The sequence below is a fragment of the Ceratotherium simum genome, chromosome 2, assembly GCF_057802395.1.
Source record: "Ceratotherium simum simum isolate JZ-2026a chromosome 2, ASM5780239v1, whole genome shotgun sequence".
Classification (NCBI taxonomy): Eukaryota; Metazoa; Chordata; class Mammalia; order Perissodactyla; family Rhinocerotidae; genus Ceratotherium; species Ceratotherium simum.
The window spans coordinates 15,423,138-15,447,747 of record NC_141901.1 but is presented as its reverse complement, the minus strand read 5'-3'; the positions used below and the strand labels follow the sequence as shown (position 1 = coordinate 15,447,747).

The 24,610-nt window shown below is 35.3% G+C and overlaps 1 protein-coding gene across 5 annotated transcripts in view; it reads right to left on the bottom strand.

Annotated features, from left to right (window-relative positions):
• The window catches only part of CEP350 (centrosomal protein 350), a 161,656-nt gene that overhangs the window by 80,810 nt on the left and 56,236 nt on the right, over positions 1-24,610 (bottom strand). For all 5 annotated transcript variants that reach the window (XM_087438615.1, XM_087438610.1, XM_087438599.1 and 2 more), the window contains 7 exons: positions 16,502-16,688; positions 13,588-13,808; positions 12,939-13,102; positions 9,432-9,542; positions 6,238-6,378; positions 4,593-4,729; positions 3,640-3,762 (listed from right to left, as the gene is read on the bottom strand). In XM_087438615.1, the coding sequence (XP_087294741.1) occupies positions 3,640-3,762; positions 4,593-4,729; positions 6,238-6,378; positions 9,432-9,542; positions 12,939-13,102; positions 13,588-13,808; positions 16,502-16,688 (1,084 nt within the window). The remainder of the gene's footprint in view (positions 1-3,639; positions 3,763-4,592; positions 4,730-6,237; positions 6,379-9,431; positions 9,543-12,938; positions 13,103-13,587; positions 13,809-16,501; positions 16,689-24,610) is intronic.

The window sequence follows — 24,610 nt, the reverse complement described above, 5'->3', positions numbered from 1 at the left end:
CGAAATCCAATAGATAATTTCTTTTTCTGCAACATCAGATGACGTTGAGCTCTATCTCCTTCTTTAAAAGCGTAAAATGTTAACATGAGGATAATTGGATGAAAGATGTTTGAGAACTTTGTATTATTCTTGCAATTTCTCTATAAGTTTGAAATTATATCAAAATTAAATGTTAAATAAAAGAGTTCTCCCTATATTCCCTGTCTCTACTCTCACTTGCTTCTCTTCCTTATCTCCCTAAACAAGTTTTCCTGTGTTTCTTTCATTTCCTTTTAATTTTTCTATCGTTCCTTAAAATGACGGTGCTTCCTAGAATTTTGGTTTTGGTCCCTTTCTGTTTTATGCTACATACTCTCCTTGGGCAATCTTATGCATCCCCATAATTCAAACTACTATCATTTAGATTGAGCCTCAAATCTATATCACTAGCTCTGCCCATCCCTTGACTTTAAGCCTCAAGTTTCCAAATGCTTAGTGAACTTGTTTTCAAGTTCAATGTTTTCCATCCTCCTCCTTTGCTTGCCTTAGTTTATTCATTCATTTAAATATACATATTTGTTGTTAGTGCCGTTGAATCAATTCCAACTCCTAGCAACCCTGTACAGCAGAGCAGAACCCTGCCTGGTGTTTCTCCACCATCCTCTCACCTTCTGGCGCTGTATCAGACAATGTTCCACTGCTATTCATAGGGTTTTCATGGCCAATCTTTTTGGAAGTGGGTGGTCAGGTCCTTCTTCCTAGTCTTAGTCTGGAAGCTCTGCTGAAACCTGTCTACCACGGGTGATCCTGCTGGTATTTGAAATACCAGTGGCATAGCTTTCAGCATCACAGAAACATGCAGTTGGCCAGAGTTAAGCCAAGTGAGAGATGGGTGGTGTGGTTCCCTGACCAGGAAACAAACCCAGGCTGTGGTGGTAAGAGTGCCAAATCTTAACCACTAGACTACCAGGGCAGACAATTATATATATATGTATATATACATACACATACGTATGTGTATGTATATATACATATACGTCCATCAATAAAATCGATATATTTTTTAAAAGCTTACTCAAGCACAGGAATTTAGAGTTCTTCTCCACCTTTTCTTCTGCCTCTATATCATACATGTGTATATATATATATATATATATGTATATATACATTTTAGGAGCTAATCACGAGCCAGGTTTTGAGATCCTCTGCATAAACAGTTCAAGTATCATTTCTGCCAAGTTGCTTGTGGACCCCTTCTCCCACTCCCAAGGAAGGTCTGGTCTCTTCTGTCCCTGTGTTGATACTACTTTTTGTGTATGTTTCTATGATAGTATTTATGAGAATATCATCCAATTATTTGTCTGGTTTAATAAATGTTTTTAACAGGATAAATCATATAATAAAGCTGTAAGGTAAAAGATACAATGCAGGAGACAGCAAGTACTTTGGAGTCAGAAGGATATAGGGTTAACCTCAATTCTTCCACTTAGTAGTTATGTGCCAAACATTCACTCAATAAACACGTAGTAGATTGCCTACTGTTGCTAGGCATTTTGCTAAGTTCTGGGGATACAAGAATGACATGGTCCTCATTAGGATGGCTATAATAAAAAGACAGACAATAACAAGTATTGGTGAGGATGTGGAAAAATTTTATATTCTGGGTGGGAAAGCAGAATGGAGCAGCTTCTTTGGAAAAGAATTGGGCAACTCTTCAAAAGTTAAATAGAGTTACGATATGACCCAGCAATCCTTCTCCTAAGTATATACCCAAGAGAAATGAAAACAGACGTCCACATGAAAACAGCTAAAAAGTGGAAACAACCCAATGTCCATCAACTGATGGATAAATAAAATGTGGTATATCCATGCAATAGAATATTTGGCTATATAAAGAAATAAGGTACTGATATATGATAGATGAACCTTGCTATCATTATGCTAAGTCAAAAAAGCCAGTCACAAAGGACCACACACTGTATGATGCCATTTTCATGAAATGTCCAAAAGACAAATCCATAGAGAATAGAAATAGGAAGTAGATTAGTGGTTGCCAGAGGCTGGGGAAGAAGAGGTATAAGAAGTGACAGCTAATGGGTACAGGGTTTCTATTTGGGGTGATGAAAATGAAGCCCTCAAAGAACTTCTAGTCTAAATAATCGACAAGAAAAGGAATAAGGATATAGAAGGTGGTAAAGGCTGTAATAGTTATATTTGGAGTATTGTGGGAGAACACAGAAGGGATATCTAAAGCAGATCAGGGGTGGCACTGATTCTTGAAGGAGAAGTAAAAGTAAACTATATGAAATGGAGGGGCGAAGGTCTATAAAAAGGCACATCAGATGTAATGGCACAGAAGATAAAGATAGCATGGCTCTTTTAGAGATCTGAAGTAGTTAGAATTAGTGGACTTTGATAAGAGGGGAGATGCTGAGAGACAGGACTGGAGATGGACTAAACGCTCAACAACAAAGGGACTTTCATGTTATACTAAGTGGCTCTGAGGGAATACTGAGGGTTTCAAACAGGTGAATAACCAATTGGCTGCAAATTTTAGAAAAATCACTCTAGTTACCATGTGGTTAATGAATAGAGTGGGGAAAGGTTAGAGGATGGGGAAATGTATTAGGAATCCACTGCAGTAACTCAGATGATGGCCTAAATGAAGCGTCAGTGAAGGTTAAACGAAAGTCACATAGTTCTAGACACATAGTAGGTGCTCAAAAACTGTTGGTACTTACCTCACATTAATTTTCATGTGTTTTTAGTCTCATGATTTAATATTTTTTTCTTTTTTTTATGCAGAAGACTAGCCCTGAGCTAACATCTGTTGCCAATCCTCCTCTTTATGCTGAGGAAGACTGGCCCTCCGCTAACATCCATGCCCATCTTCCTCTACTTTTTATGTGGGACACCTGCCACAGTATGGCTTGATAAGCAGTGCGTAGGTCTGTGCCTGGGATCCAAACCCAGGAAGCCCACGCTGCCAAAGCAGAGCGTGTGAATTCAACCACTATGCCACCTGGCCAGCCAGTGATTTAATTTTTTAACTGAGGTTTTTACTACACTTTGACAACGTAGGTATCCTATCACTAAAGAGTGCTGGAAAGTAGCCTCTAAAACCTTCTAATCCAAGGACAGAATCATAACTGAAAACTATAGCTGTTAATACTGTGCCAAGTACCAATGAAAAGTACTCAATTTTCTTTTACAATGATAATAATTAGCACATACAGCAATGTCAAGAAATATGGATGTCAGTAAAGCAATGTGCAATAAACATAGGCTTCGGGGCCAGATAAACCAAGGTTCAATTCCTTGGTGCGCCATTATCTATGTGACCTTGGGTGAGTTTCTGAATATCTCCCTGAGCCTTTGTTCCCTAATCTATAAAAGGAGGATAATACCTGTCTTAGAAAGTTGTTATGAAGATTAAATGTATGAAAAGCAACTTATACAGTGCTTGTACGATGTAAGCTCTCAAGGAATGGTAGCTATATTATTACATGGAACAACTACTTTGCAAATCAGCTAATTAAATGGGGGAAGGCAGAACTTGGAAAGGAAGACACTATTTCATTTAAAGAAATGAGAATAAAAATTAAAAGAAAAGCAACGTCTAAGCTATTTATCAGAATTTACTAAATCAAACTCTTTCACCTTCTATCGTGATTCTTGTATCTTGAAGACTCAGAATAACTATCATATGAAGGGGAATACTTCTGATGCTTTGCGTCAAGGGTCTCTTCTTTACTCTGAGAGAGTGAAACAGATTGACTTTTCCTAAAAAGAAAATAAAAACTGACTAAAGTCTCTAATAAGAAAAAAGTTTTAAATACCATTTAACATTAATACGAGATAAAATCTTGAATTCATAGAAATTATGAAGTCATTGGTACAAAGTATTTGAGAAAGGGCATTCACTCATAGAAAAGGGTGTACAGCACATTAAAGAGTATCTCCTCATAAAATAAATATGAGAACCACAAATCACCCCAAGTATCAATGAATGTTGAATCGAGACTTAAAATCTATGAATTAGAGACAGTCAAAATGTGATGTAAAAAAAGACACACACAAACATGATCACATTATCCAGCCCTGCCTAAAATACTCCCTGATGACCTATCATTGCTCCTAGAATAAAGTCCAAAACGCTTAAGGTCTGCAAGGTCCTACCATGATCTGATCCCTGCATCATCTCCTACCATACTCCCCTTTACTCTCTGCCTCCAGTCACACTGGTCTTCCTTCACTTTCTTTTCCTACCTTTGCATGTACTGACCTGCCTGTTCTTTACCTCCTTTACATCACTGACTCCTTTTCATCCACTAGATCTCACCATAAGCTTTACTTCCTCAGAAAAACTTTCTCTGATCTCCTTGCACCCCCAGGCTGTTCAAATTCCTTTCTTACGTATCTCAGAGACACAGGTTCCTTTTTTCATAACACTTATCTCAGTTTGTAAGTGTTCATTCACTTAAGTGAATATTTGATTAATGTCTATCATCCCTACTAGACTGTATGCTCATAACTATATTCCTAGTACCCACAATAGTGCCTGGGACATAGTAAACACTCATTACATATTTGTTGAATGATAGAATACTAACCTATCTGTTTCAGCTCTGGTCTTCAGTTGTTTCACGAAGTCTGAAGTGTGTAGCCGCTGGTGGTCATAGAGCATTGCTAGTGGAGCTCCTGAAGCAGTGATGGCATCTGACATATGAGTTCGAGTCAACTCTGCCATCTAAATATGAACACACACAAAGCAAAAGTAGATGTAAAAAGATAACGTCACAGAAGAACTGAGAAGGGAGCATAGAGTCTTGGAAAGATCACTGGATTAAAAGCAAGCAAATTCTGCCATAATAGATGAAATATTGTGGGCAAGGCATTTAAACTCTTTAAGTCTCAGCAGCTTCCTTATAAAAATAAAGGGTTGAACCACATGATTTCTAAGGTTTCACCCAGCTGTGACAATCTATGAATTAAACAGAAAACCTTCAAGTCATATAATAAGCCATAGTAAATCAAAAATTAAATCTTCCTTCAAGAATCAATTCAATTACTACTTCCTATCTGAGTCTTTTCTGATCAAGAAAGTGAAGTACATTTTCCCCACTCTTAGCCACTACTGCAATTGCTGCATGTATTATCCATATCACGGCCTTGATGACTTAAGTGTTTTTGAAATCTTTGTTACTTGTTACTTGTCTAAAATTTTCTTGAGAAAAGAGACTCTACATTATACTTATTTGCACAATCCCATTGTACCCAACACATATAGTAGGTTCATGGCTTTTTAATAACAGAATCATTTCACAAACAGTCCTAAATTGTAACTGCTAAAACAAACTGGAACTATATCTATAGATTACGATATCCTATAGAGAGACAGAAGTAAAACTATTTCTGGCTTTGTCCTTGGTACAGTAAAAGAAAAGACATTAACATCACTCTGGGTAAAAATGAAACATCTTCATACAAAGCAGATCAGTGGCTCCCTGGGACCTAAGTTGGGGACTGACTACAAAGGGGCATGACGGAACTTTTTAGAGAGTTGGAAATATTCTATTTCTTGCTTATGGTAGTGTTTATAGGGATACAAGATAAGATATAGAAATATATAGCTATATATATATATCGATATATATATATAACATAGCTATATATTTGTTAAAACTCATCAAACTGTATACTTAAAATGGATGCATTCTATTGTTTGTAAATTATACATCAATAAAATCCATGTATTTTTTAAAAGCTTACTCAAGAGCAGGAATTTAGAGTTCTTCTCCATCTTTTTTTCTGGCTCTGTATCATTCACATATATAACACACTGTAATAAATGGTGCCTCTTATTTCAGTAGGGTATGGCCCCCACTGAAAGTCACTAATTAAAAGTATGCATTTGCGGGGCCAGCCCCATGGCCTACTGGTCAAGCTCACTGTGCTCCACTTCGGCGGCCCGGGTTTGATTCCTGGGTGTGGACCTACACGACTCATCAGCGGCCATGCTGTGGTGGTGACCCACATACAAAATAGAGGAAGACTGGCGTGGATGTTAGCTCAGGGCAAATCTTCCTCAAGCAAAAAGAGGAGGATTGGCAACAGATGTTAGCTTAGGGCGAATCTTCCTCAGTAAAAAAAAAAGTATGCATTTGCTAGATGTTAGAAACCCATTAGTACGAAGACCAAAGTTACTCAGATTAAATAAAAAGAACTAAAAAGAAAAAGGTTCTCAGTGTCTCTTACCTCACAGATTTGGCGTGCTGCATCTGTGGTGAGGCGAGCAGCCTCTGTTTGCTGAGCAGCTATTTTACAAGTTGCTTCCTGCAGGACTTCAGTTACATCCCGTTGTGATTTAACCACCTGCTGTAACGATTCCACATGGACCTGTAAATAAAAATGGGTAAAAAGAGAACTTATGTCTCAGTCTCACCCCATCCCAAATTAGTTTTTATTTGTAAGTTTGTGTCATGGATCAAATCCCTTGTAAAAAAAAAAAAAAAAAACACTTGACTACTCTTTGGATTTCATGTCTTAAAATCTACAATTAAAATCTTCATGTTTTTTGACATTACCCTGATACCAAAACCAGACAAGGACAACACAAAAAAAGAAAATTACAGGCCAATATCACCGATGAACATCGATGCAAAAATCCTCAACAAAATACTAGCAAATCGCATACAACAATACGCTAAAAAGATTATACACCATGATCAAGTGGGATTTATTCCAGGGATGCAGGGATGGTTTAACATTCGCAAATCAATCAACATGATACACCACATTAATAAAATGAAGAATAAAAATCACATGATCATCTCGATAAAGAGAAAGCATTTGACAAGATATAGCATCCATTTATGATAAAAACTCTGAATAAAATGGGTATAGAAGGAAAGTACCTCAACATAATAAAGACCATATATGACAAACCCACAGCTAATATCATCCTCAATGGTGAAAAACTGAAACCTATCCCTCTAAGAACAGGAACCAGATAAGGATGCCCACTGTCACCACTCCCATTTAACATAGTACTGCAAGTTCTAGCCAGAGCAATCAGGCAAGGAAAAGAAATAAAAGGGATCCAAATTGGAAAGGAAGAAGTGAAACTGTCACTATTTGCAGATGACATGATTTTATATATAGAAAACCCTAAAGAATACAGCAGAAAACTTTTAGAAGTAATAAACGAATATGGTAAAGTTGCAGGATACAAAATCAACATACAAAAATCAGTTGCATTTCTATACACTAACAACGAAGTAGCAGAAAGAGAAATTAAGAATACCATCCCATTTACTATTGCAACAAAAAGAACAAAATACCTAGGAATAAACTTAACCAAAGAGGTGAAAGAGCTGTACACGGAAAACTATAAAACATTGCTGGAAGAAATTGAAGAAGACACAAAGAAATGGAAAGATATTCTGTGCTCTTGGATTGGAAGAATTAACATAGTTAAGATGTCCATACTTCCTAAAGCCATCTATAGATTCAATGCAATCCCTATCAAAGTTCCAACAACATTTTTCACAGAAATAGAACAAAGAATCCTAAAATTTATATGGAACAACAAAAGACCCCGAATAGCTAAAGAAATCCTGAGAAAAAAGAACAAAGCTGGAGGTATCACACTCCCTGATTTCAAAATATACTACAAAGCTATAGTAACCAAAACAGCATGGTACTGGCACAAAAACAGACACACAGATCAATGGAATAGAATCGAAAGCCCAGAAATAAACCCACACATCTATGGACATCTAATCTTTGACAAAGGAGTCAAGAACATACAATGGAGAAAAGATAGTCTCTCTAACAAATGGTGTTGGGAAAACTGGATAGCCACATGCAAAAAAATGAAAGTAGACCCTTACTTTACACCATACACAAAAAATTAACTCAAAATTAACTCAAGATTAAAGACTTGAATGTAAGACCTGAAACTAGGAAACTTCTAGAAGAAAACATAGGCAGTATGCTCTTCGACATCAGTCTTAGCAACATATTTTCAAGCACCATGTCTGACCGGGCAAGAGAAACAAAAGGAAAAACAAACAAATGGGACTACATCAAACTAAAAAGCTTCTGCACAGCAAAGGAAACCATCAACAAACCAAAAAGACAACCTAACAATTGGGAGAAGATATTTGCAAACCATACATCTGAGAAGGGCTTAATCTCCAAAATATATAAAGAATTCATGCATCTCAACAACAAAAAAACTACCAACCCAATTAAAAAATGGGCAAAAGACCTGAACAGACATTTCTCCAAAGAAGATATACAGATGGCCAACAGACACATGAAAAGATGTTCAAAATCATTAACTATCAGGGAAATGTAAATCAAAACTACAATGAGATATCACCTCACGCCCATCAGAATGACTATAATTAACAAGACAGGAAACAACATGTGTTGGAGAGGATGTGGAGAGAAGGGAACTCTCATACACTGCTGGTGGGAGTGCAAACTGGTGCAGCCACCATGGAAAACAGTATGGAGATTCCTCAAAAAATCAAGGATAGAACTACCGTACGATCCAGCTATTCCACTGCTGGGTATTTATCCAAAGAACATGAAAACACCAATGCGTAAAGATACATGCACCCCTGTGTTCACTGCAGCGTTATTCACAATAGCCAAGACTTGGAAGCAACCTAAGTGCCCATCAAGGGATGAATGGATAAAGAAGATGTGGTATATATACACAATGGAATACTAGCCAGCCATAAGAAAGGATGAAATCCAGCCATTTGTGACAACATGGATGGACATTGAGGGTATTATGCAAAGTGAAATAAGTCAGAGGGAGAAGGTCAAATACCGTATGATTTCCTTCATTAAGTAGTAGATAATAACAACAATAAACAAACACATAGCGACAGAGATTGGATTGGTGGTTACCAGAGGGGAAGGGGGGAGGGAGGAAGGCGAAAGGGATAATTCGGCACGTGTGTGGTGATGGGTTGTAATTAGTATTCGGGTGGTGAACATGATGTAATCTATGCAGAAATAGAAGTATAATGATGTACACCTGAAATTTATACAATGTTATAAACCAATGTTACTGCAATAAACAAAAAATTTTTTAAAAAAATCTTCATGTTTTAAATCTACAATTTAAAATCTGGAATCTTAAAATCACTGCTGGAGTTTAAGTCTTAACCACCGTTCACAAGTTGTTGTGTCTGTAGACAAGTAACCACTATATACTTGTTTCCACTTCTCTAAATTGGGGATAAATCTTGACTACTTAATTCCAGAGGACTGATACAAGAATCAAATGACATGAAATTAATCCATATGGCATAATGTACTAAAACATTATTATTTATATCTTTTTTTATTCCTATATAATTAAAAGAATACTAAAGTAATTTCAAAAAAATTTAGGTTTAAAGACCAGTACCTACTGCAAAATAAGTTACCTGAGCTGCTTTGTTTCGGGTTTCTTCTAATTGTCTCTGACACTCCAGAGCCTCTTGTTCAGCCTTCAATTTCAAAAGGGCCAAGTCTCTTTCATGGCGTTGCTGCTGTGCCTTCGAAATAAATGATCAACTATTAATTCTAAGATGCTAAACTATTTTAATACAGTGACTATATTAACACAATGCTATTTTTCTAACACAAAACTTTTGAAGCAACCAATTAGAGCCTAAAGGAAAGAAAGCAAATAGGATAGACATAAACCATTTACCATTTATCAAAATGTTTAGTGACCACCTACTATGTGTCAAATAATGTAGTAAAATTTCCAAAGCCTATAGAACTAAGAACTGATACAAAAAAGCTGGTTTGAAATCAAAAGTTATCATACCTAACTCTTTGAAAAGAATTAAAAAGTCCTATGTGTAAAAATAAAGACAATGCTTCACACTTCACACTTTGTGTGTGTGTGTGTGTGTGTGTGTGTGTGTGTGTGTGTGTGAGAGGAGGATCAGCACTGAGCTAACATCGTTGCCAATCCTCCTCTTTTTGCTGAGGAAGACTGGCCCCAGGCTAACATCTGTGCCCATCTTCCTCTACTTTATATGGGACACCGCCACAGCATGGCTTGACAAGCAGTGTGCCGGTCTGCACCCGGGATCTGAACCTGCGAACCCTGGGCCGCCAAAGTGGAGCATGCGCACTTAACCGCCACGCCACCAGGCCAGCCCCCAACACACTTCACACTTTTATGATTCCTTTATTTTGACTTTGAAGAAGCAGTTTCATAAAAATGTTGCCCCTAAAAAAGTCTCCTTTTCACCAGGACAGTTTCCTACCAGTATTCCATATAATGCTATCTATAAATTTATATATTTTCATTTCTTCTGGAACAGTGCTAAATAGTATAGGTTCTCTAAAGGTGGGAAGGCTGTATATAAAGCCACGTAATGCCCTGTCCAAATCTGGAAACCCAGAATTATAATAATATCCCTAAAATGGTAGAAAATCTCAGTGCTTTTTCAGATTTGAAGGTAAGAAAGCATTGCCACCGCAATGGGGCCATTTCCTCAATCCAGTGATTTTTAACGAAGTTGGTATCAGTCCCTTCCCCACTCTCCACCAGAGAGCATTTAGAAACGTCTCAGTTTTTGCTGTCACAACGACTGGATAGCGCTACTATTACTTCTCGGGAGGGGTGGATAAATGCTGAACTCCCTGCAAAGGATGGGACAGTTCCACACTAAGAACTGTCTATAGGTATTTTGGGAGGAACAACTAGAAAATAGAATTGAAAAAAATATTATTTATGATAGAATCAAAAGACATAAAATATTTAGGAATAAAATTTAAAATGTGTAAGACCTCTACACTGAAAATTACACTCCATGAGAGGAATACTGAAAAACCTAAATAGAAAAATAGAAAAACACCAACATGATCATGAATTAGAAGACGCAACATTGTTAAGATGTGAATTCTCCCCAAACTGATCTACAGATTCAACGCCATTCAAATCAAAATCCTACCACGCTTTTTTTTTTGTAGAAACTGACAAACTGATTCTAAAGTTATGTAGAAATGCAAAAAACCTAGACTAGCCAAAACCAACTTGAGAAAGAACAAAGTTGAAGTAATTACACTCTGATTTCAAGATTCATTATAAAGCCATAATAAAACAGTAATAGATCAATGGAAAAGAACAGAGTCCAGAAGTAGACCTACATATAAATGATTACTTAATTGCTGATAAAGGTGCCAAGGCAATTTAAGTCTTTTTGAGAAAATGGTGCTGGAACAACTGAATAACCATATGGGGGAAAAGACGAACTTTGACCACTTCCTCACACCCCATAGTTAACTTAAGATGATTCACACACTTACATATAAAAGCCAAAACTACAGAGCTTTTGAGAAAAACACAAAAGAATATCTTTGTTAGAGTATCTTAGTATTTTAGAGGAGACAAAGATTTCTTAGAAAATAAAAGGCAATACCATAAAAGAAAAAAATAAAAAACTAAATTTCATCAAAATTAAAATATTCCGCTCTTCAAAAGAGACAGTTTAAAAAATGAAAAGGCAAGCCAAGGACTGGGAAACAATATTTGAAATATAACTGAAAAAGACTTGTTTCTAGAATATATAAAGAACTCCTACAACTCAATAATTAAAAGACAAACAACCCAATTACGAAATAGGCAAAAGATCTGAACATTCACCAAAAAAGACATAAGAATGGTCAATAAATACACAAAAAGATGATCAATCTCATCAGCCATAAAAGAAATGCAAATTAAAACCACAATGAGATATTACTTCGCACTCACTAGAATAACTAGAATACCGAATAATAGCAAGGATATGGAGCAACTGGAACTCTCATACATTGCTGTAGGAGGGTAAGATGTTACAACTATTTTGGAAAACAGTATGGCAATTTCTTATAAAGTTAAACACGCACTTATACTTGACCCAAACAAGTATACTCCGAGGTATTTAAGCACTAAAAATGAAGATATATGTTGTATTTTATATACAACATATTACTGTATACAGAAAGCTGTAAAAAATGTTCATAGCAGGAATATTTACAATAGCCAAAAACTGGAAACAATACAAATGTACATCAGTAGCAGAATGAATAAACAAATTGTAATATATTAATTAATGGAATATTATTCACCAAAAACAAAACTATGGATACAACAACACAGATGAATCTTAAAAATATTATGCTACATAAAATAAGCTAAACACAACAGAGTACAAAGTATACTTCCACTTATATGAAGTTCTAGAACAGGCAAAAATAAACCATGATGATAAGTATCAGAATAGTAATTGCCCCTGGGAGGAGGAATTAAATGAAAAGGGGCATGGGTGAACTTTCTGGGGCGATAGAAGTATTCCGTATTTTGATTAGGGTGATTGTTACATGGTTACATTGGTCAAAACTCATCAAACTATACACTTAAAATCTGTGTATTTTATTATATGTAAATACTACCTCAGTTGGAGAAAAAAAAAAAAAATCCCAATAGCACCCCCACCGAGGAAGACTGCTTAGACCTTCACTGGATTTTGGTTAGCTAAGGAAAAGTCCACATTATCCTGGCTTTATCAAATACCTGGATCTCGGAAACTTTTCTTTTTGGTACAAATAAAGCATTAAAAAAAAACCTCAGTCATCTCTGAATTGTCAGTGAAAAGAGAAAATATTGAGAATGTTTGATTAGCTGATTTTCACAGTCATAAAAAAGCAGAGAACACAGAAAATGAAATATTTGAGAGAGAACGATTATATTATTGTTCTACTGCCCAATACCGCAAGTTTAATTTTCTATATGTTAGTTTTTCCCAGGGTTATTTATAGGTGCCGTATGGTGAACTATTTTTTTGTACTTGGCAGGTTAAAGTTTTTTTTAATTCATCATTAAGACTATTTTAAATAGCAAAGAAAAGAGAAAAAACACAGAAAGCTAAAGAAGAAGAAAACTCCACAAATACCTTTATGATCTGAGCCAGAGACACACTCTCCTGCTGAGCAAGCGAAATGCCTCTAACTCTTTCTACATCCGATAGTTGGCGTACCGACTCCTCAATGGCACTCAAGTAATCGAGTTCTGCTATCATACGATGCTGGAGGCCAGCAGGAGAAAAGCGCTTAGAACCTGGAGGGCATAACAATTGTCAAATATAAAAGTTCACATGAAATTACATCTCAGATTTCTAAAATTCATTTCTCATTTTAAGAGCCAAAAACAAGTCTGCTTTCCTTTGTAGGAAAGACAGTGACTTATTTGTACAATGTATTTTAATAGTTACTTCTTTTGTGTGTGTATGTGTGTGTGTGTGCATGCATGTGCATGCACGTGTACATACATATATATACCTATAAACACTTAGGGGTACACATATGGGATATATTTTTCAGGTGTGTTGGACTAATGCTGGCAAGATGGAGAAAATCACTATTGAATCTCTCATAATTTTCAATATTTATTTTTCTGCACAGTTTTTGTTTACTACTTTAAAAAGTAATCACATTTGCTTGAAATAACATTTCCCTATGGTTCAACTGAAAGAAAAGAACTTTTCAGAAAAAAAAAATTAACGTATCTTATTTTTTAAATTATAAATGCACGGATCTACTTGCCTGGTGTTGAAGCCATCTCTGTAGTTGTTCTGCTGGCAGCCAGGTTCACATCAGTAAAAGCTGCATTAGGCTTAAATCCTGTTACAGTTGGAGGCATTATTACTGAGGATTTAGATCTTTCTAATGAAGTTCCTGGAAGGTCAAACTGCGTCAATTTCTGGGAACTTGGAGATAGGGGAGAAGTTGGAGTTTTCTGAGATCTTCCCTTGTCTGATGAGACACTAGAAGTTTTGTTTCATAAAGACATTAGAGAAAGGAAAACTACTTCAAGAACCAGCTAAGTTCATAAGAACAGCATGCATTACCTTCATTAACATTAGCTTTAAAAAGCTGTGATTCAGGCATTTATTCATTCAACATAGTCGCTATGCCGAGCGAATGACTATGAGTACTCATCTTACTGCTACATTTACAGTGGTGAACAAGCTAGGCACAAACCCTCTCAAAATAAAATGGAAGAGGAGTCTCTTGATTAAACTGGCACTTAACTCTCTCCTTTGCAATACACTTATATCCTGAATCACTGATTGCAGTATGAGGCAAAATCCTCTAAAATACTTAGGCCTTATATAGCAGAAAAATTACAGCCATATATAAAAGGTAAGGTCAAGCCTATCTGATAAAAAATGTCTTATTTTGTCTTTGAAAGAGAATAAAATATCGTTTTGTATTAAAAAAAAGGAAATGACAAAAACTACTCTTTTATTATTCCTCTTAACCCAAGTCATAGCAAATAATTATTTTCATACTAACCATCTCTAAGTACTTTATATATGTCCATTTGTTTCTATCTACCTTTTAATGCTATAGTTCTTTCCTGAACTTTCTAATAAGAAGTAACCTCTCCTAATAGTTTGATTGAAACAATTCTTAAGGCATTTATTTAAACACAAGGCACATGTCTAGCTCCTCTTCGAGAAATTAAGCTCACTAACGGTATTGTTTCTCATAACAAAAAGCATGCTGCCTTGTGATAAATATTTATTTATTGAATTACTCAAAGATACTCTATAAAGCATGTTAGCACAGTTAACATATTTCTAACATATCGTTTTAATAAAATTATGCAAGTTTTCAAAGGTAAACATTTTTCTTATACCCAGCATGTAAATATTTGAATAAAATTATTCATGAGAGGCACTTAGTTGTTTACAGTGGCCTTTAATTTTCTATTGATTATTTAGAGAAATACTGTTTTTAACAGTCTGACAATTTCACTTATGGAACACAAAAAGAATTATCATTACTTCTGTCTCCTCCTAACAGGTTTCCATGAAAGAATTCCAACATGACATCGAAACAAGGTACTCTGTCTGAATCTCAACCTTATGGTTTTACAAGGTGAATTTATATGTGCTGTGTAGAGAAGATTCACCTAGACTAGCATTTGCAAAAGTATGTTTCCAATGATGTTAATAAGTTTTCCAAAAAATAAAAAGGAAAGAAAGAGGAAAAACTTGGCAACAGAGTGTCTATAGCCAAATAAGTTAAGAATAGATGGGCTAAATAATTTTTTTAAAATCTAGACTCCTCCTTATAAAAGCTTCAAATTATTTTATCCACCGTAAATCTCCGTAGATGAGGAAGGAGGGGTTCAGATTACAGTATGGTGCATTTATCAAACTTATTTGGCTATGGACTCTGTTTTAGAAATGTTGAACTTTGTAGATTTTACCAGTTAAATCATCAGAGTATCTCTAAAGGAAAGGTAAAGTTTTCTGAATTCAAAATCACTGACAAAGAAACTAAAATTCAATTCTACATACAGCAATGATGATATTAATGATACAACATTATTTGCAACATGAAAGCACTAAAAATGATTATCTGTAACACTGTACTAGAAAAAGCACATAGTTTTAAAAGAAAAAAAATAAATCCATGTCTTCTCAGAGCTTAAATTTCCACAAGGACAAAGCCAGTGCAGCAGATAAAAAGTCATGTGGACAAAGGAGGAGAAACTGTACATGAAGAAATAACTGAAGGTTATTTGTAAGCAACAGGCTAAGTGCATAATATATGATATTAAAAAGAAGAAAAGAACCCCACAGAGTACGCAAGCTCCATAATCAATGTAAGAGTGAGTTTTCAAAATTTGCTTGAGTCATGTAATAAATTGAGCAGGAGAGGGGCCAGCTTGGTGGCGTAGTGGTTAAGTTTACATGCTCCGCTTCAGTGGCCTGGGGTTCGCAAGTTTGAATCCTGGGTGCAGACACTATGCACCTCTCATCAAGCCATGATGTGGCGGCATCCCATATACAAAATAGAGGAAGATGGGCACAGATGTTAGCTCAGGGTTAATCTTCCTCAGCAAAATGAGGAAGATTGGCAAGCGATGTTAGCTCAGGGCTGATCTTCCTCACAAACAAACAAACAAATAAATAAATAGAGCAGAAGAGAAAAGTTCAGAGGAAGAAATAAACAATGAAACCAAAGGATGCTAAGTAGTTGTGATGAAAGAGTGGAAAAAACATTTAAGAAGCAAAATGTATAGACACAGGAAATGAGATAGTTTGTGGTAGCCTAGAGAAAATACTTCAAATAAAGTTAAGCTCTTAAAGTTGATCTGTGGGGTAACTGTGAGCTCCCCAAGTACCCTAAGGAAAGTAGTGATAGTAATAAGGTAACAATTTTTCAATAAAATTTGGTTTAAAAGAATTAAGAAAACAACTGTGGCAATGGCATTCAAAACAGAAAGGTGGGTTGTGCTAGAGGCAGAGAATTCCTGAGGGAGAGGTTGTTAATACTTTAGGTGAGAAATAACCATATTCTAAAATATAAAGACTAGAGTTACAAACAAAACTAAAAAGTCTATTTAGAAAATACGAAAATTTATAAATGGATTCTCTGAACATCAATGATATTGTAACTTTAATTAAATATGAATTACAGTATACAATTTACATTACTTTACCTCACAGAATGCCCAGAAAGATCTTCCAAAGTGCTATCCGTGTCAAGAGCCTGCTCATAATCTTTAACAGAAAGTTTGCTACTGGTCCCAGATTTCTTTCCTTGGTGAGCGCCACGTTCTGAGCCAGAGTGTACTTTTTCCTCATCAAGAAGTGAGTTCTGAACATTTCCAGTGAGTGAATCCAGCCCTGTAAAGCAAATTTCTTATAAAGCTGATTCCCAATATTAGAAGTTACTGAGAGATAACTGATACCTAAATTTCAATGAAATTATAAAAAGTACAGGCCAGAATTTTTTTAAATTGACTTATTTTTAAAAATTGTTTTTCATATCTAAAATAAAGCAGTTTATCCTCCACTTCCATTTAAGGAAAGTGACTTTTTCTTCCATTAATACCCCCCATTTGCTATTAAAAAATAAATTGTTCTTAACACATGGATAAGGAAAACAGATTAGTGGTTACCAGAGGGGAAGTGCAGGGGGGCCGGGGGGAGTCGGGGCTAGAGCGAAAGGGTTGGAGCACATATGTATGGTGACGGATAAAAACTAGACTATTGATGGCAAACATGATGCAGTCTATACAGAAACTGATACATAATATCGTACACCTGAAATTACACAAAGTTATAAGCCAATATGATCTCAATAAAATAAATTTTAAAAATAAAAAAATAAATCGTTCTTAAATCAAATGGTAAAAAGAGACAAGCATATTAAACAAGAATTAAGTACTACTCTATCCCTATGAAAAGGTAACAAAAAAGAAGTTTTTTAAGGATAAAACCCAGAGCTGGGAGACAAATGGTATCAACTGCAAAGTGAACTACAAAATCCTTTTGAAAAACTCTATGGCAAGAACTAGGTAGCCAGATTCATAAAACTGTTCATATTGTCTGACTCAGAATAATCTCGCTTATAGGGATATCTTAAAAGGACTATTTAAATAAACGAATATTATGCAGATATTCAATGCATAACTTTAAAAAAATTGCAACCTACAGTTCCAACAACAGAAGAGCTATCTAAATTACATAGATGACAGTAACCTAAACATTTAAATAGCACTTTGTAATTTAAAATGCACTCCATATATATTACCTCATTGCTCTTAACATCTTATGAAGTCGGTACTGTATGCTCAATTTACTGATGAGGTAACAAGAGATCTATGACGCTAAATAACTTGCTTAAGGATATCCAGTCAATAGCATAAATAGGGCATAAATCCAGGCTTTATGACTCTTAAGTCTAGTGCATCATTCACCTTAACGATATGTTTCAATAGCAGCATGGGAAATATTTATGTTAAAAAAAAGAAGCAGAAAAAAGAATTGTATGTACATTTTAATGATAGCTAAAAATTTTTTAAATGTAGATATATGGTTAAATATCAAAAGAAAATGGAAAAGTGAAAAAAACAATGATGCTGTATACTCATGTTCATAGCATCATTATTCACAACAGTCAAAAGGTGGAGCAACCCAAGTGTCCTTCAATGATGAATGCATAAACAAAGTGTGGTACATATATACAATTAAATACTATTTAGCCTTAAAAAGGAAGGACATTCTGACACATGCTACAACATGGAAGAAACTTGAAGACGTGCTAAGTAAAATAAGCCAGTCACAAAAGGACAAATACTGTATGATTATATATTTATATGAGGTGCCTAGAGTAGGCAAATTCAGAAACACATAGAACAGTTGTTACCAGGGCCTAGGGGGAGCAGAGAATGAGTTATTATTTAATTGGCATAGAGTTTCAGTTTGGGATGATCAAACAGTTGTGGAGATGGAGAATGGTGATAGTTGCACAACAATGTGAATGTACTTAACGCCACAGAACTGTACACTTAACAATGGCTAAAGGGCCGGCCCTGTGGCTTGGTGGTTAAGTGCACGCGCTGCAATGCTGGTGGCCCAGGTTCGGATCCCGGGTGCGCATCAAGGCACCACTTCTCCGTCCATCCTGAGGCCGAGTCCCACATACAGCAACTAGAAGGATGTGCAGCTATGACATACAACTATCTACTGGGGCTTTGGGGGGAAAAAATTAAATAAATAAAACCTTTAAAAAAAAACAATGGCTAAGTTTCCTAATCAAATTCATAGAGACAGAAAGTAGAATGGTGGCTGCCAGGGCGTGGTGGTGAGGGGGCGGGGGGTGATGAGGGAGGAATGGGGAGTCATTGTTTAATGGGTACAGAGTTTCAACACGGAATGTTGAAAAAGTTCTAGAGATGGACGGTGGCGATGGTTGCAAACGGTGTGAATAAACTTAATGCCACTGAATTGTACACTTAAAAATGGTTAAAATGCTAAATTTTATGTTAAGTATCTATTACCATACAAAAAATTATGCTATATTATGCTGTAGTGATAGTAATAAGGTAACAATTTTTCATTAAAATTTGGTTGGAAAAAGGAAAAATGAAAACAGTCATAGCATATGAAACATATTAAACGCAACTAGCAATCAAAGAAATGCAAATCATTTCAATGAGATGCCGTTTTTCATTATTAGATTAGCAAATATTTTTGAAGTAATGAAACCTTGAGAGTCATTCAGCACACACAGGAAAGGATACTCATACACTGTTTTCATAGGAGTGCAAACTAATACATCCTTTCTGGACGACAACTTAAAATATGTATAAAAATAATTTTCCATCCCCTGACTCAGAAATTCCACCTCACTCATAGTAATTCATCCTAAGAAGCTACGTAAAGATGTGTACCATGAATTAGATACGCTGATTGCATTATTACAATGCGAGAGGGCACACAAATAATCTAAGGGATTATTAATCGATTAGAAAGGATTCTATAATCTAAAATCTATTTATGCTCCTTAGGCTAGATGCAAGTTGTTAATACTGGCTATCTCTAATTTTTCTATAATAAAGATACATTCTTTTATAATAAGAAGAGTTTATTCATTTAATATTGCTCTTTGAAAATAAATACACAATTTAAAAATTGCTCTTGATTTCAAACAACTAGACATTGTAGACAATACAATGGTCTAAGTAACAAAGACCTAAACTCCAATCAAGGAATCCATATGCAAAGGAATGTTTGCCCCTACTTTAAAAGATTACCAAATGAAAGTATATTTATATGTTTTAAAGTTAAATTAAGATAGAAAAAATTTTTTCCGATGATTACTTTAATCTACCACTTTTTTTTTTTTTTTTTTTAATTTTTCCCCCCAAAGCCCCAGTAGATAGTTGTATGTCATAGCTGCACATCCTTCTAGTTGCTGTATGTGGGACACGGCCTCAGCATGGCCAGAGAAGCGGTGCGTCGGTGCGCGCCCGGGATCTCCGCCAGCAGCGGAGCGCACGCACTTAACCGCTAAGCCACAGGGCCGGCCCCCCTACCACTTTTTAATTGAAGTATGATTGACATACAATATCCTATTAGTTTCAGTTGTACATCATAGTGATTCAATATTTATATACATTACAAAATGATCACCATGATAAGTGTAGTTACCATCTGTCACCATACAAAGTTACTACAATATTATTGACTATATTCCTTATGCTGTACATTACATCCCCATGACATTTATTGTATAACTGGAAGTTTGTACCTTTTAATCCCCTTCACCTATTTCACCTGCCCCCACAACTACTCTCCCCTACTGGTAACCACCAGCTTGTTTCATGTATCTATGAGTCTGTTTCTGTTTTTTGTTTGTACATTTGTTTTGTTTTTTAGATTCCACATATAAGTGAAATTATACAGTATTTGTCTTTATCTGACATTTCACTTTGCATAATACTCTCTAGGTCATCTATATTGTCACAAATCGCAATATTTCATTCTTTTTTATGACTAAGTAATATTCCATTGTGTATATATACCATATCTTCTTTATCCGTTCATCTATAGATGGACACTTAGGTTGCTTCCATATCTTGGCTATTGTAAATAATGCTGCAATGAACATAGGGGTACATATATCTCTTCGAATTAGTGTTTTCGTTTTTTTCAGATAAGTACCCAGAAATGGAACTGCTGGATCATATAGTAGTTCTATTTTTAATTTTCTGAAGAACCTCCATACTGTTTTCCATAGTGGCTGCATCAATTTACATTCCCACCAACAGTGTATGAGGGTTCCCTTTTCACCACATCCTCACCAACACTTGCTATTTTTTGTCTTTTTGATACCATTCTGATAGGTGTGAGGTGGTATCTCAATGTGGTTTTGATTTGCATTTCCCTCATTATTAGTGATGTTGAGCATCTTTTCATGTGCCTGTTGGCCACCTGTACGTCTTCTCTGGAAAAATGTCTGTTCAAGTCCTCTGCCCATTTTTCAATCAGGTTGTTTTTTAGATATTAAGTTGTGTAAGTCCATTATATATTCTTAATATTAAATATATAATATTTAATTTGGATATTAAATATATAATATTTAATTTGGATATTAAATATAAACATACAGCCTTATCGGCTGTATGACTTGCAAATATTTTCTCCCATTCAGTAGATTGCCCTTACATTTTGTTAATGGCTTCCTTCACTGTGTGAAAGCTTTTTAGTTTGATGTAATCTCACTTGTTTATTTTTGCTTTTGTTGCCCTTGCCTGAGACCAGTCCAAAAAAATATTGCTAAGACTGATGTGAACAGCTGACTGCATATGTTTTCTTCTAGAAGTTTCATGGTTTCAGGTCTTACATTCAAATCTTTAATCCATTTTTAATTTATTTTTCTATATGGTGTAAGATAGTGATCCAGTTTCACTCTTTTGCACATAACTGTCCAGTTTTCTCAACCCCATTTATTAAAGAGACTGTCTTTTCCCCATTGTATATTCCTGCTTCCTTTGTCATAGATTAATTGACCACATATGTGCATGGGCTTATTTCTGGGCTCTCTATTCTATTCCATTTGCCTATGTGTCCGTTTTTGTGCCAGTACCATGCTATTTTGATTACTATAGCTTTGTAGTATAGTTTGAAATCAGGGAGCGTGATACCTCGGGCTTTGTTCTTCTTTCTCAAGGCTGCTTTGGCTAGTCAGAGCCTTTTGTGATTCCATACAAATTCTAGGACTCTTTGCTCTAGTTCTGTGAAAAATGCCACTGGTATTCAGATGGAGACTGCACTGAATCTGTAGATTGCTTTGGACAGTACGGACACTTTAACAATATTAATTCTTCCATTCCATGAACATGATATATTTTTCCATTTATTTGTGTCGTCTTCAATTTCTTTCCTTAATGTCTTATAGTTTTCAGAGGACAAGTCTTTCACCTCAGTTAAATTTATTCCTAGGTATTTTATTCTTTTTTATGGGATTGTTTTCTTAATCTCTCTTTCTAATAGCTTGTTGTTAATGTGTAGAAACACAATTGATTTCTGTATATTAATTTTGTTTCCAGCCACTTTACTGAATTCATTTATTAGCTCTAATAGCTTTCTGGTGGAGTCTTTAGGGTTTTCTATATGTAGTAACATGTCATCTGCAACTAGTGACAGTTTTACTTCTTCCTTTTCAATTTGGATGCATTTTATTTCTTTTTCTTGCCTAACTGCTGTGGCTAGGACTTCCAAAAATACATTGAACAAAAGTGGAGAGAGTGGGCATTCCTGTCTTGTTTCTGATCTTACAGGAAAAGGTTTCAGCTTTTCACCATTAAGTATGGTGAAAAATTCAACATTGATGTTAGCTGTAGGTTTTTTCATATATGGCCTTTATTATGTTGAGGGACATTCCTTCCATACCCACTTTCTGAGAGTTTTTTTAATCGTAAATGGATGTTGAATTTTTTCAAATGCTTTTTCTGCATCTATTGAAATATGATTTTTATCCTTCATTTTGTTAATGTGATGTATTACGTTGACTGATTTGTGGATGTTGAACTATCCTTGTATCCCTGAAATAAATCCCACTTGATCATGGTGTACGACCCTTCTAATTTATTGTTGAATTTGGTTTGCTAATATTTTGTTGATAATTTTTGCATCTATGTTTACCAAGGATATTTTTGTGGTGTCTGTCTTCTATTGGTATCAGGGTAATGCTGGCCACATAAAATGAGTTTGGAAGCATTCCTTTTAGTTTTTTGAAATAAACTGAGAAGGATAGGTATTAACTCTTCTTTACATGTTTGGCAGAATTCACCTGTAAAGCTGTCTGGTCCTGGACTTTTGTTTTTTGGGAGTTTTTAAATTACTGATTCAATTTCATTACTTATAATTGGTCTGTTCAGATTTTCTATTTCTTCATGATTCAGTTCTGGAAGGTTGTGTATTTCTAGGAATTTAACCATTTCTTCCAGGCTTTCTAATTTGTTGGCATAGTCTCTTACAATTCTTTGTATTTTTGTGATATCAATTGTAATGTCACCTCTTTAATTTCTGATTTTATTTATTTGGGTCCTCTTTTTTTCTTGATGAGTCTGGCTAAAGGTTTATGGATTTCGTTCATCTTTTCATAGAGCCAACTTTTAGTTTCATTGATCCTTTCTATTATTTTTTTAGTCTCTATTTCATCTACTTCCACTCTGATCTTTACCTTTCCTTCCTTTTACTAACTTTGGGCTCTGTCTGTTCTTTCTCTAGGTCGTTTAGATGTAAGGTTAGATTGAGATTTTTCTCGTTTCCTAAGGTAGGCCTGTATCGCTGTGAATTTTCCTCTTAGATCTGCTTCTGCTGTCTCCCATAGATTTTGGAAAGTTGTGTTTCCATTTTCACTTGTCTCAAGGTATTTTTTGATTTCCTCATTGACTCATTGGTTATTTAACAGCATGTTGTTTAGTCTCCACCTGTCTGTGTTGTTCCCAGTTTTCTTCTTGTAACTGATTTGTAGCTTCATATCACTGCAGTTGGAAAACATGTTTGATATGATTTCAATCTTCTTAAATTTATTGAGACTTGTTTTGTGGCCTAACATGTGATCTATCCTGGGGCATGCTCCATGTGCACTTCAAAAGAACGCATTCTGCAGTTTTGGGATGGAATGCTCTGTATATATCTATTAAGTCCATCTGGTTTAATGTGTCCCTTAAGGCCAATGTTCCCTTATTGAATTTTCTGTCTGGATGATCTAGCCACTGATGTAGGGGTGGTATTTAAATCTCCTACTATTATTGTATTACCGTCAATTTCTCCCTTTATGTCTGCTAATATTTGCTTTATATACTTAGGTGCTCCTATGATGGGTGCATAAATGTTTACGGATGTTATATTGTCTCTATCATTATGTAATGCCTTTCTTTGTCTTTTGTTACAGTCTTTGTTTTAAAGTCTATTTTGTCTCATATGAGCACTGCTACCCCAGCTTTCTTTCCATCTCCATTTGCACAGAATATCTTTTTCCATTTCTTCATGTTCAGTCTGTGTGCATTTAGATGTGAAGTATCTTGCAGACAGCATATAGATGGGTCTTGGTTTTTTATCCATTCAGCCACCCTATGTCTTTTGATTGGAGAATTTAGTCCATTTACATTTAAAGTAATGATTGATGGGTATGTACTTACTGCCATTTTTTTAGTTGTCTTCTGGTTGTTTTTGCAGTCCTTCTCTGTTCCTTCCTTCTTCTTTTGATCTCTTTCCTTGTGGTTTGATGGTTTTCTTTATTGTTATGTTTGGGTTGTTTTCTCTCTATTTTTTGTGTATCTATTGTAGGTTTTTGGTTTGTAGTTAGCATGAGGTTCATATATATCAACCTATATATATAATTCTATTTTAAAGTGATTGTCCCTTAAATTTGAATGCATTCTAAAAGCACTACAGTTTTACTCCCCTCCCAATGTTTTATGTTTTTGATGTCATATTTTGCGTCTTTTTGTGTATCCCTTAAATACTTATTGGAGTTGTAGTTGATTTTACTTTTGTCTTTTAACCTTCATACTAGCTTTTTAAGTGGCTGATCCACTGCTTTTACTAAACATTTGCCTTTACCAGTGAGATATTTTTCATTCATGTATTTTCTTATTTCTAGTTATGGCCTTTTCTTTTCCACTTAAAAGAAGACCCGTTTTAACATTACTTGTAAGGCCAGTTTAGAGCTGATGAACTCCTTCAGTTTTTGCTGGTCTGGAAACTCTTTATCTCTCCTTCAATTTTGAATGATAACCTTGCCAGGT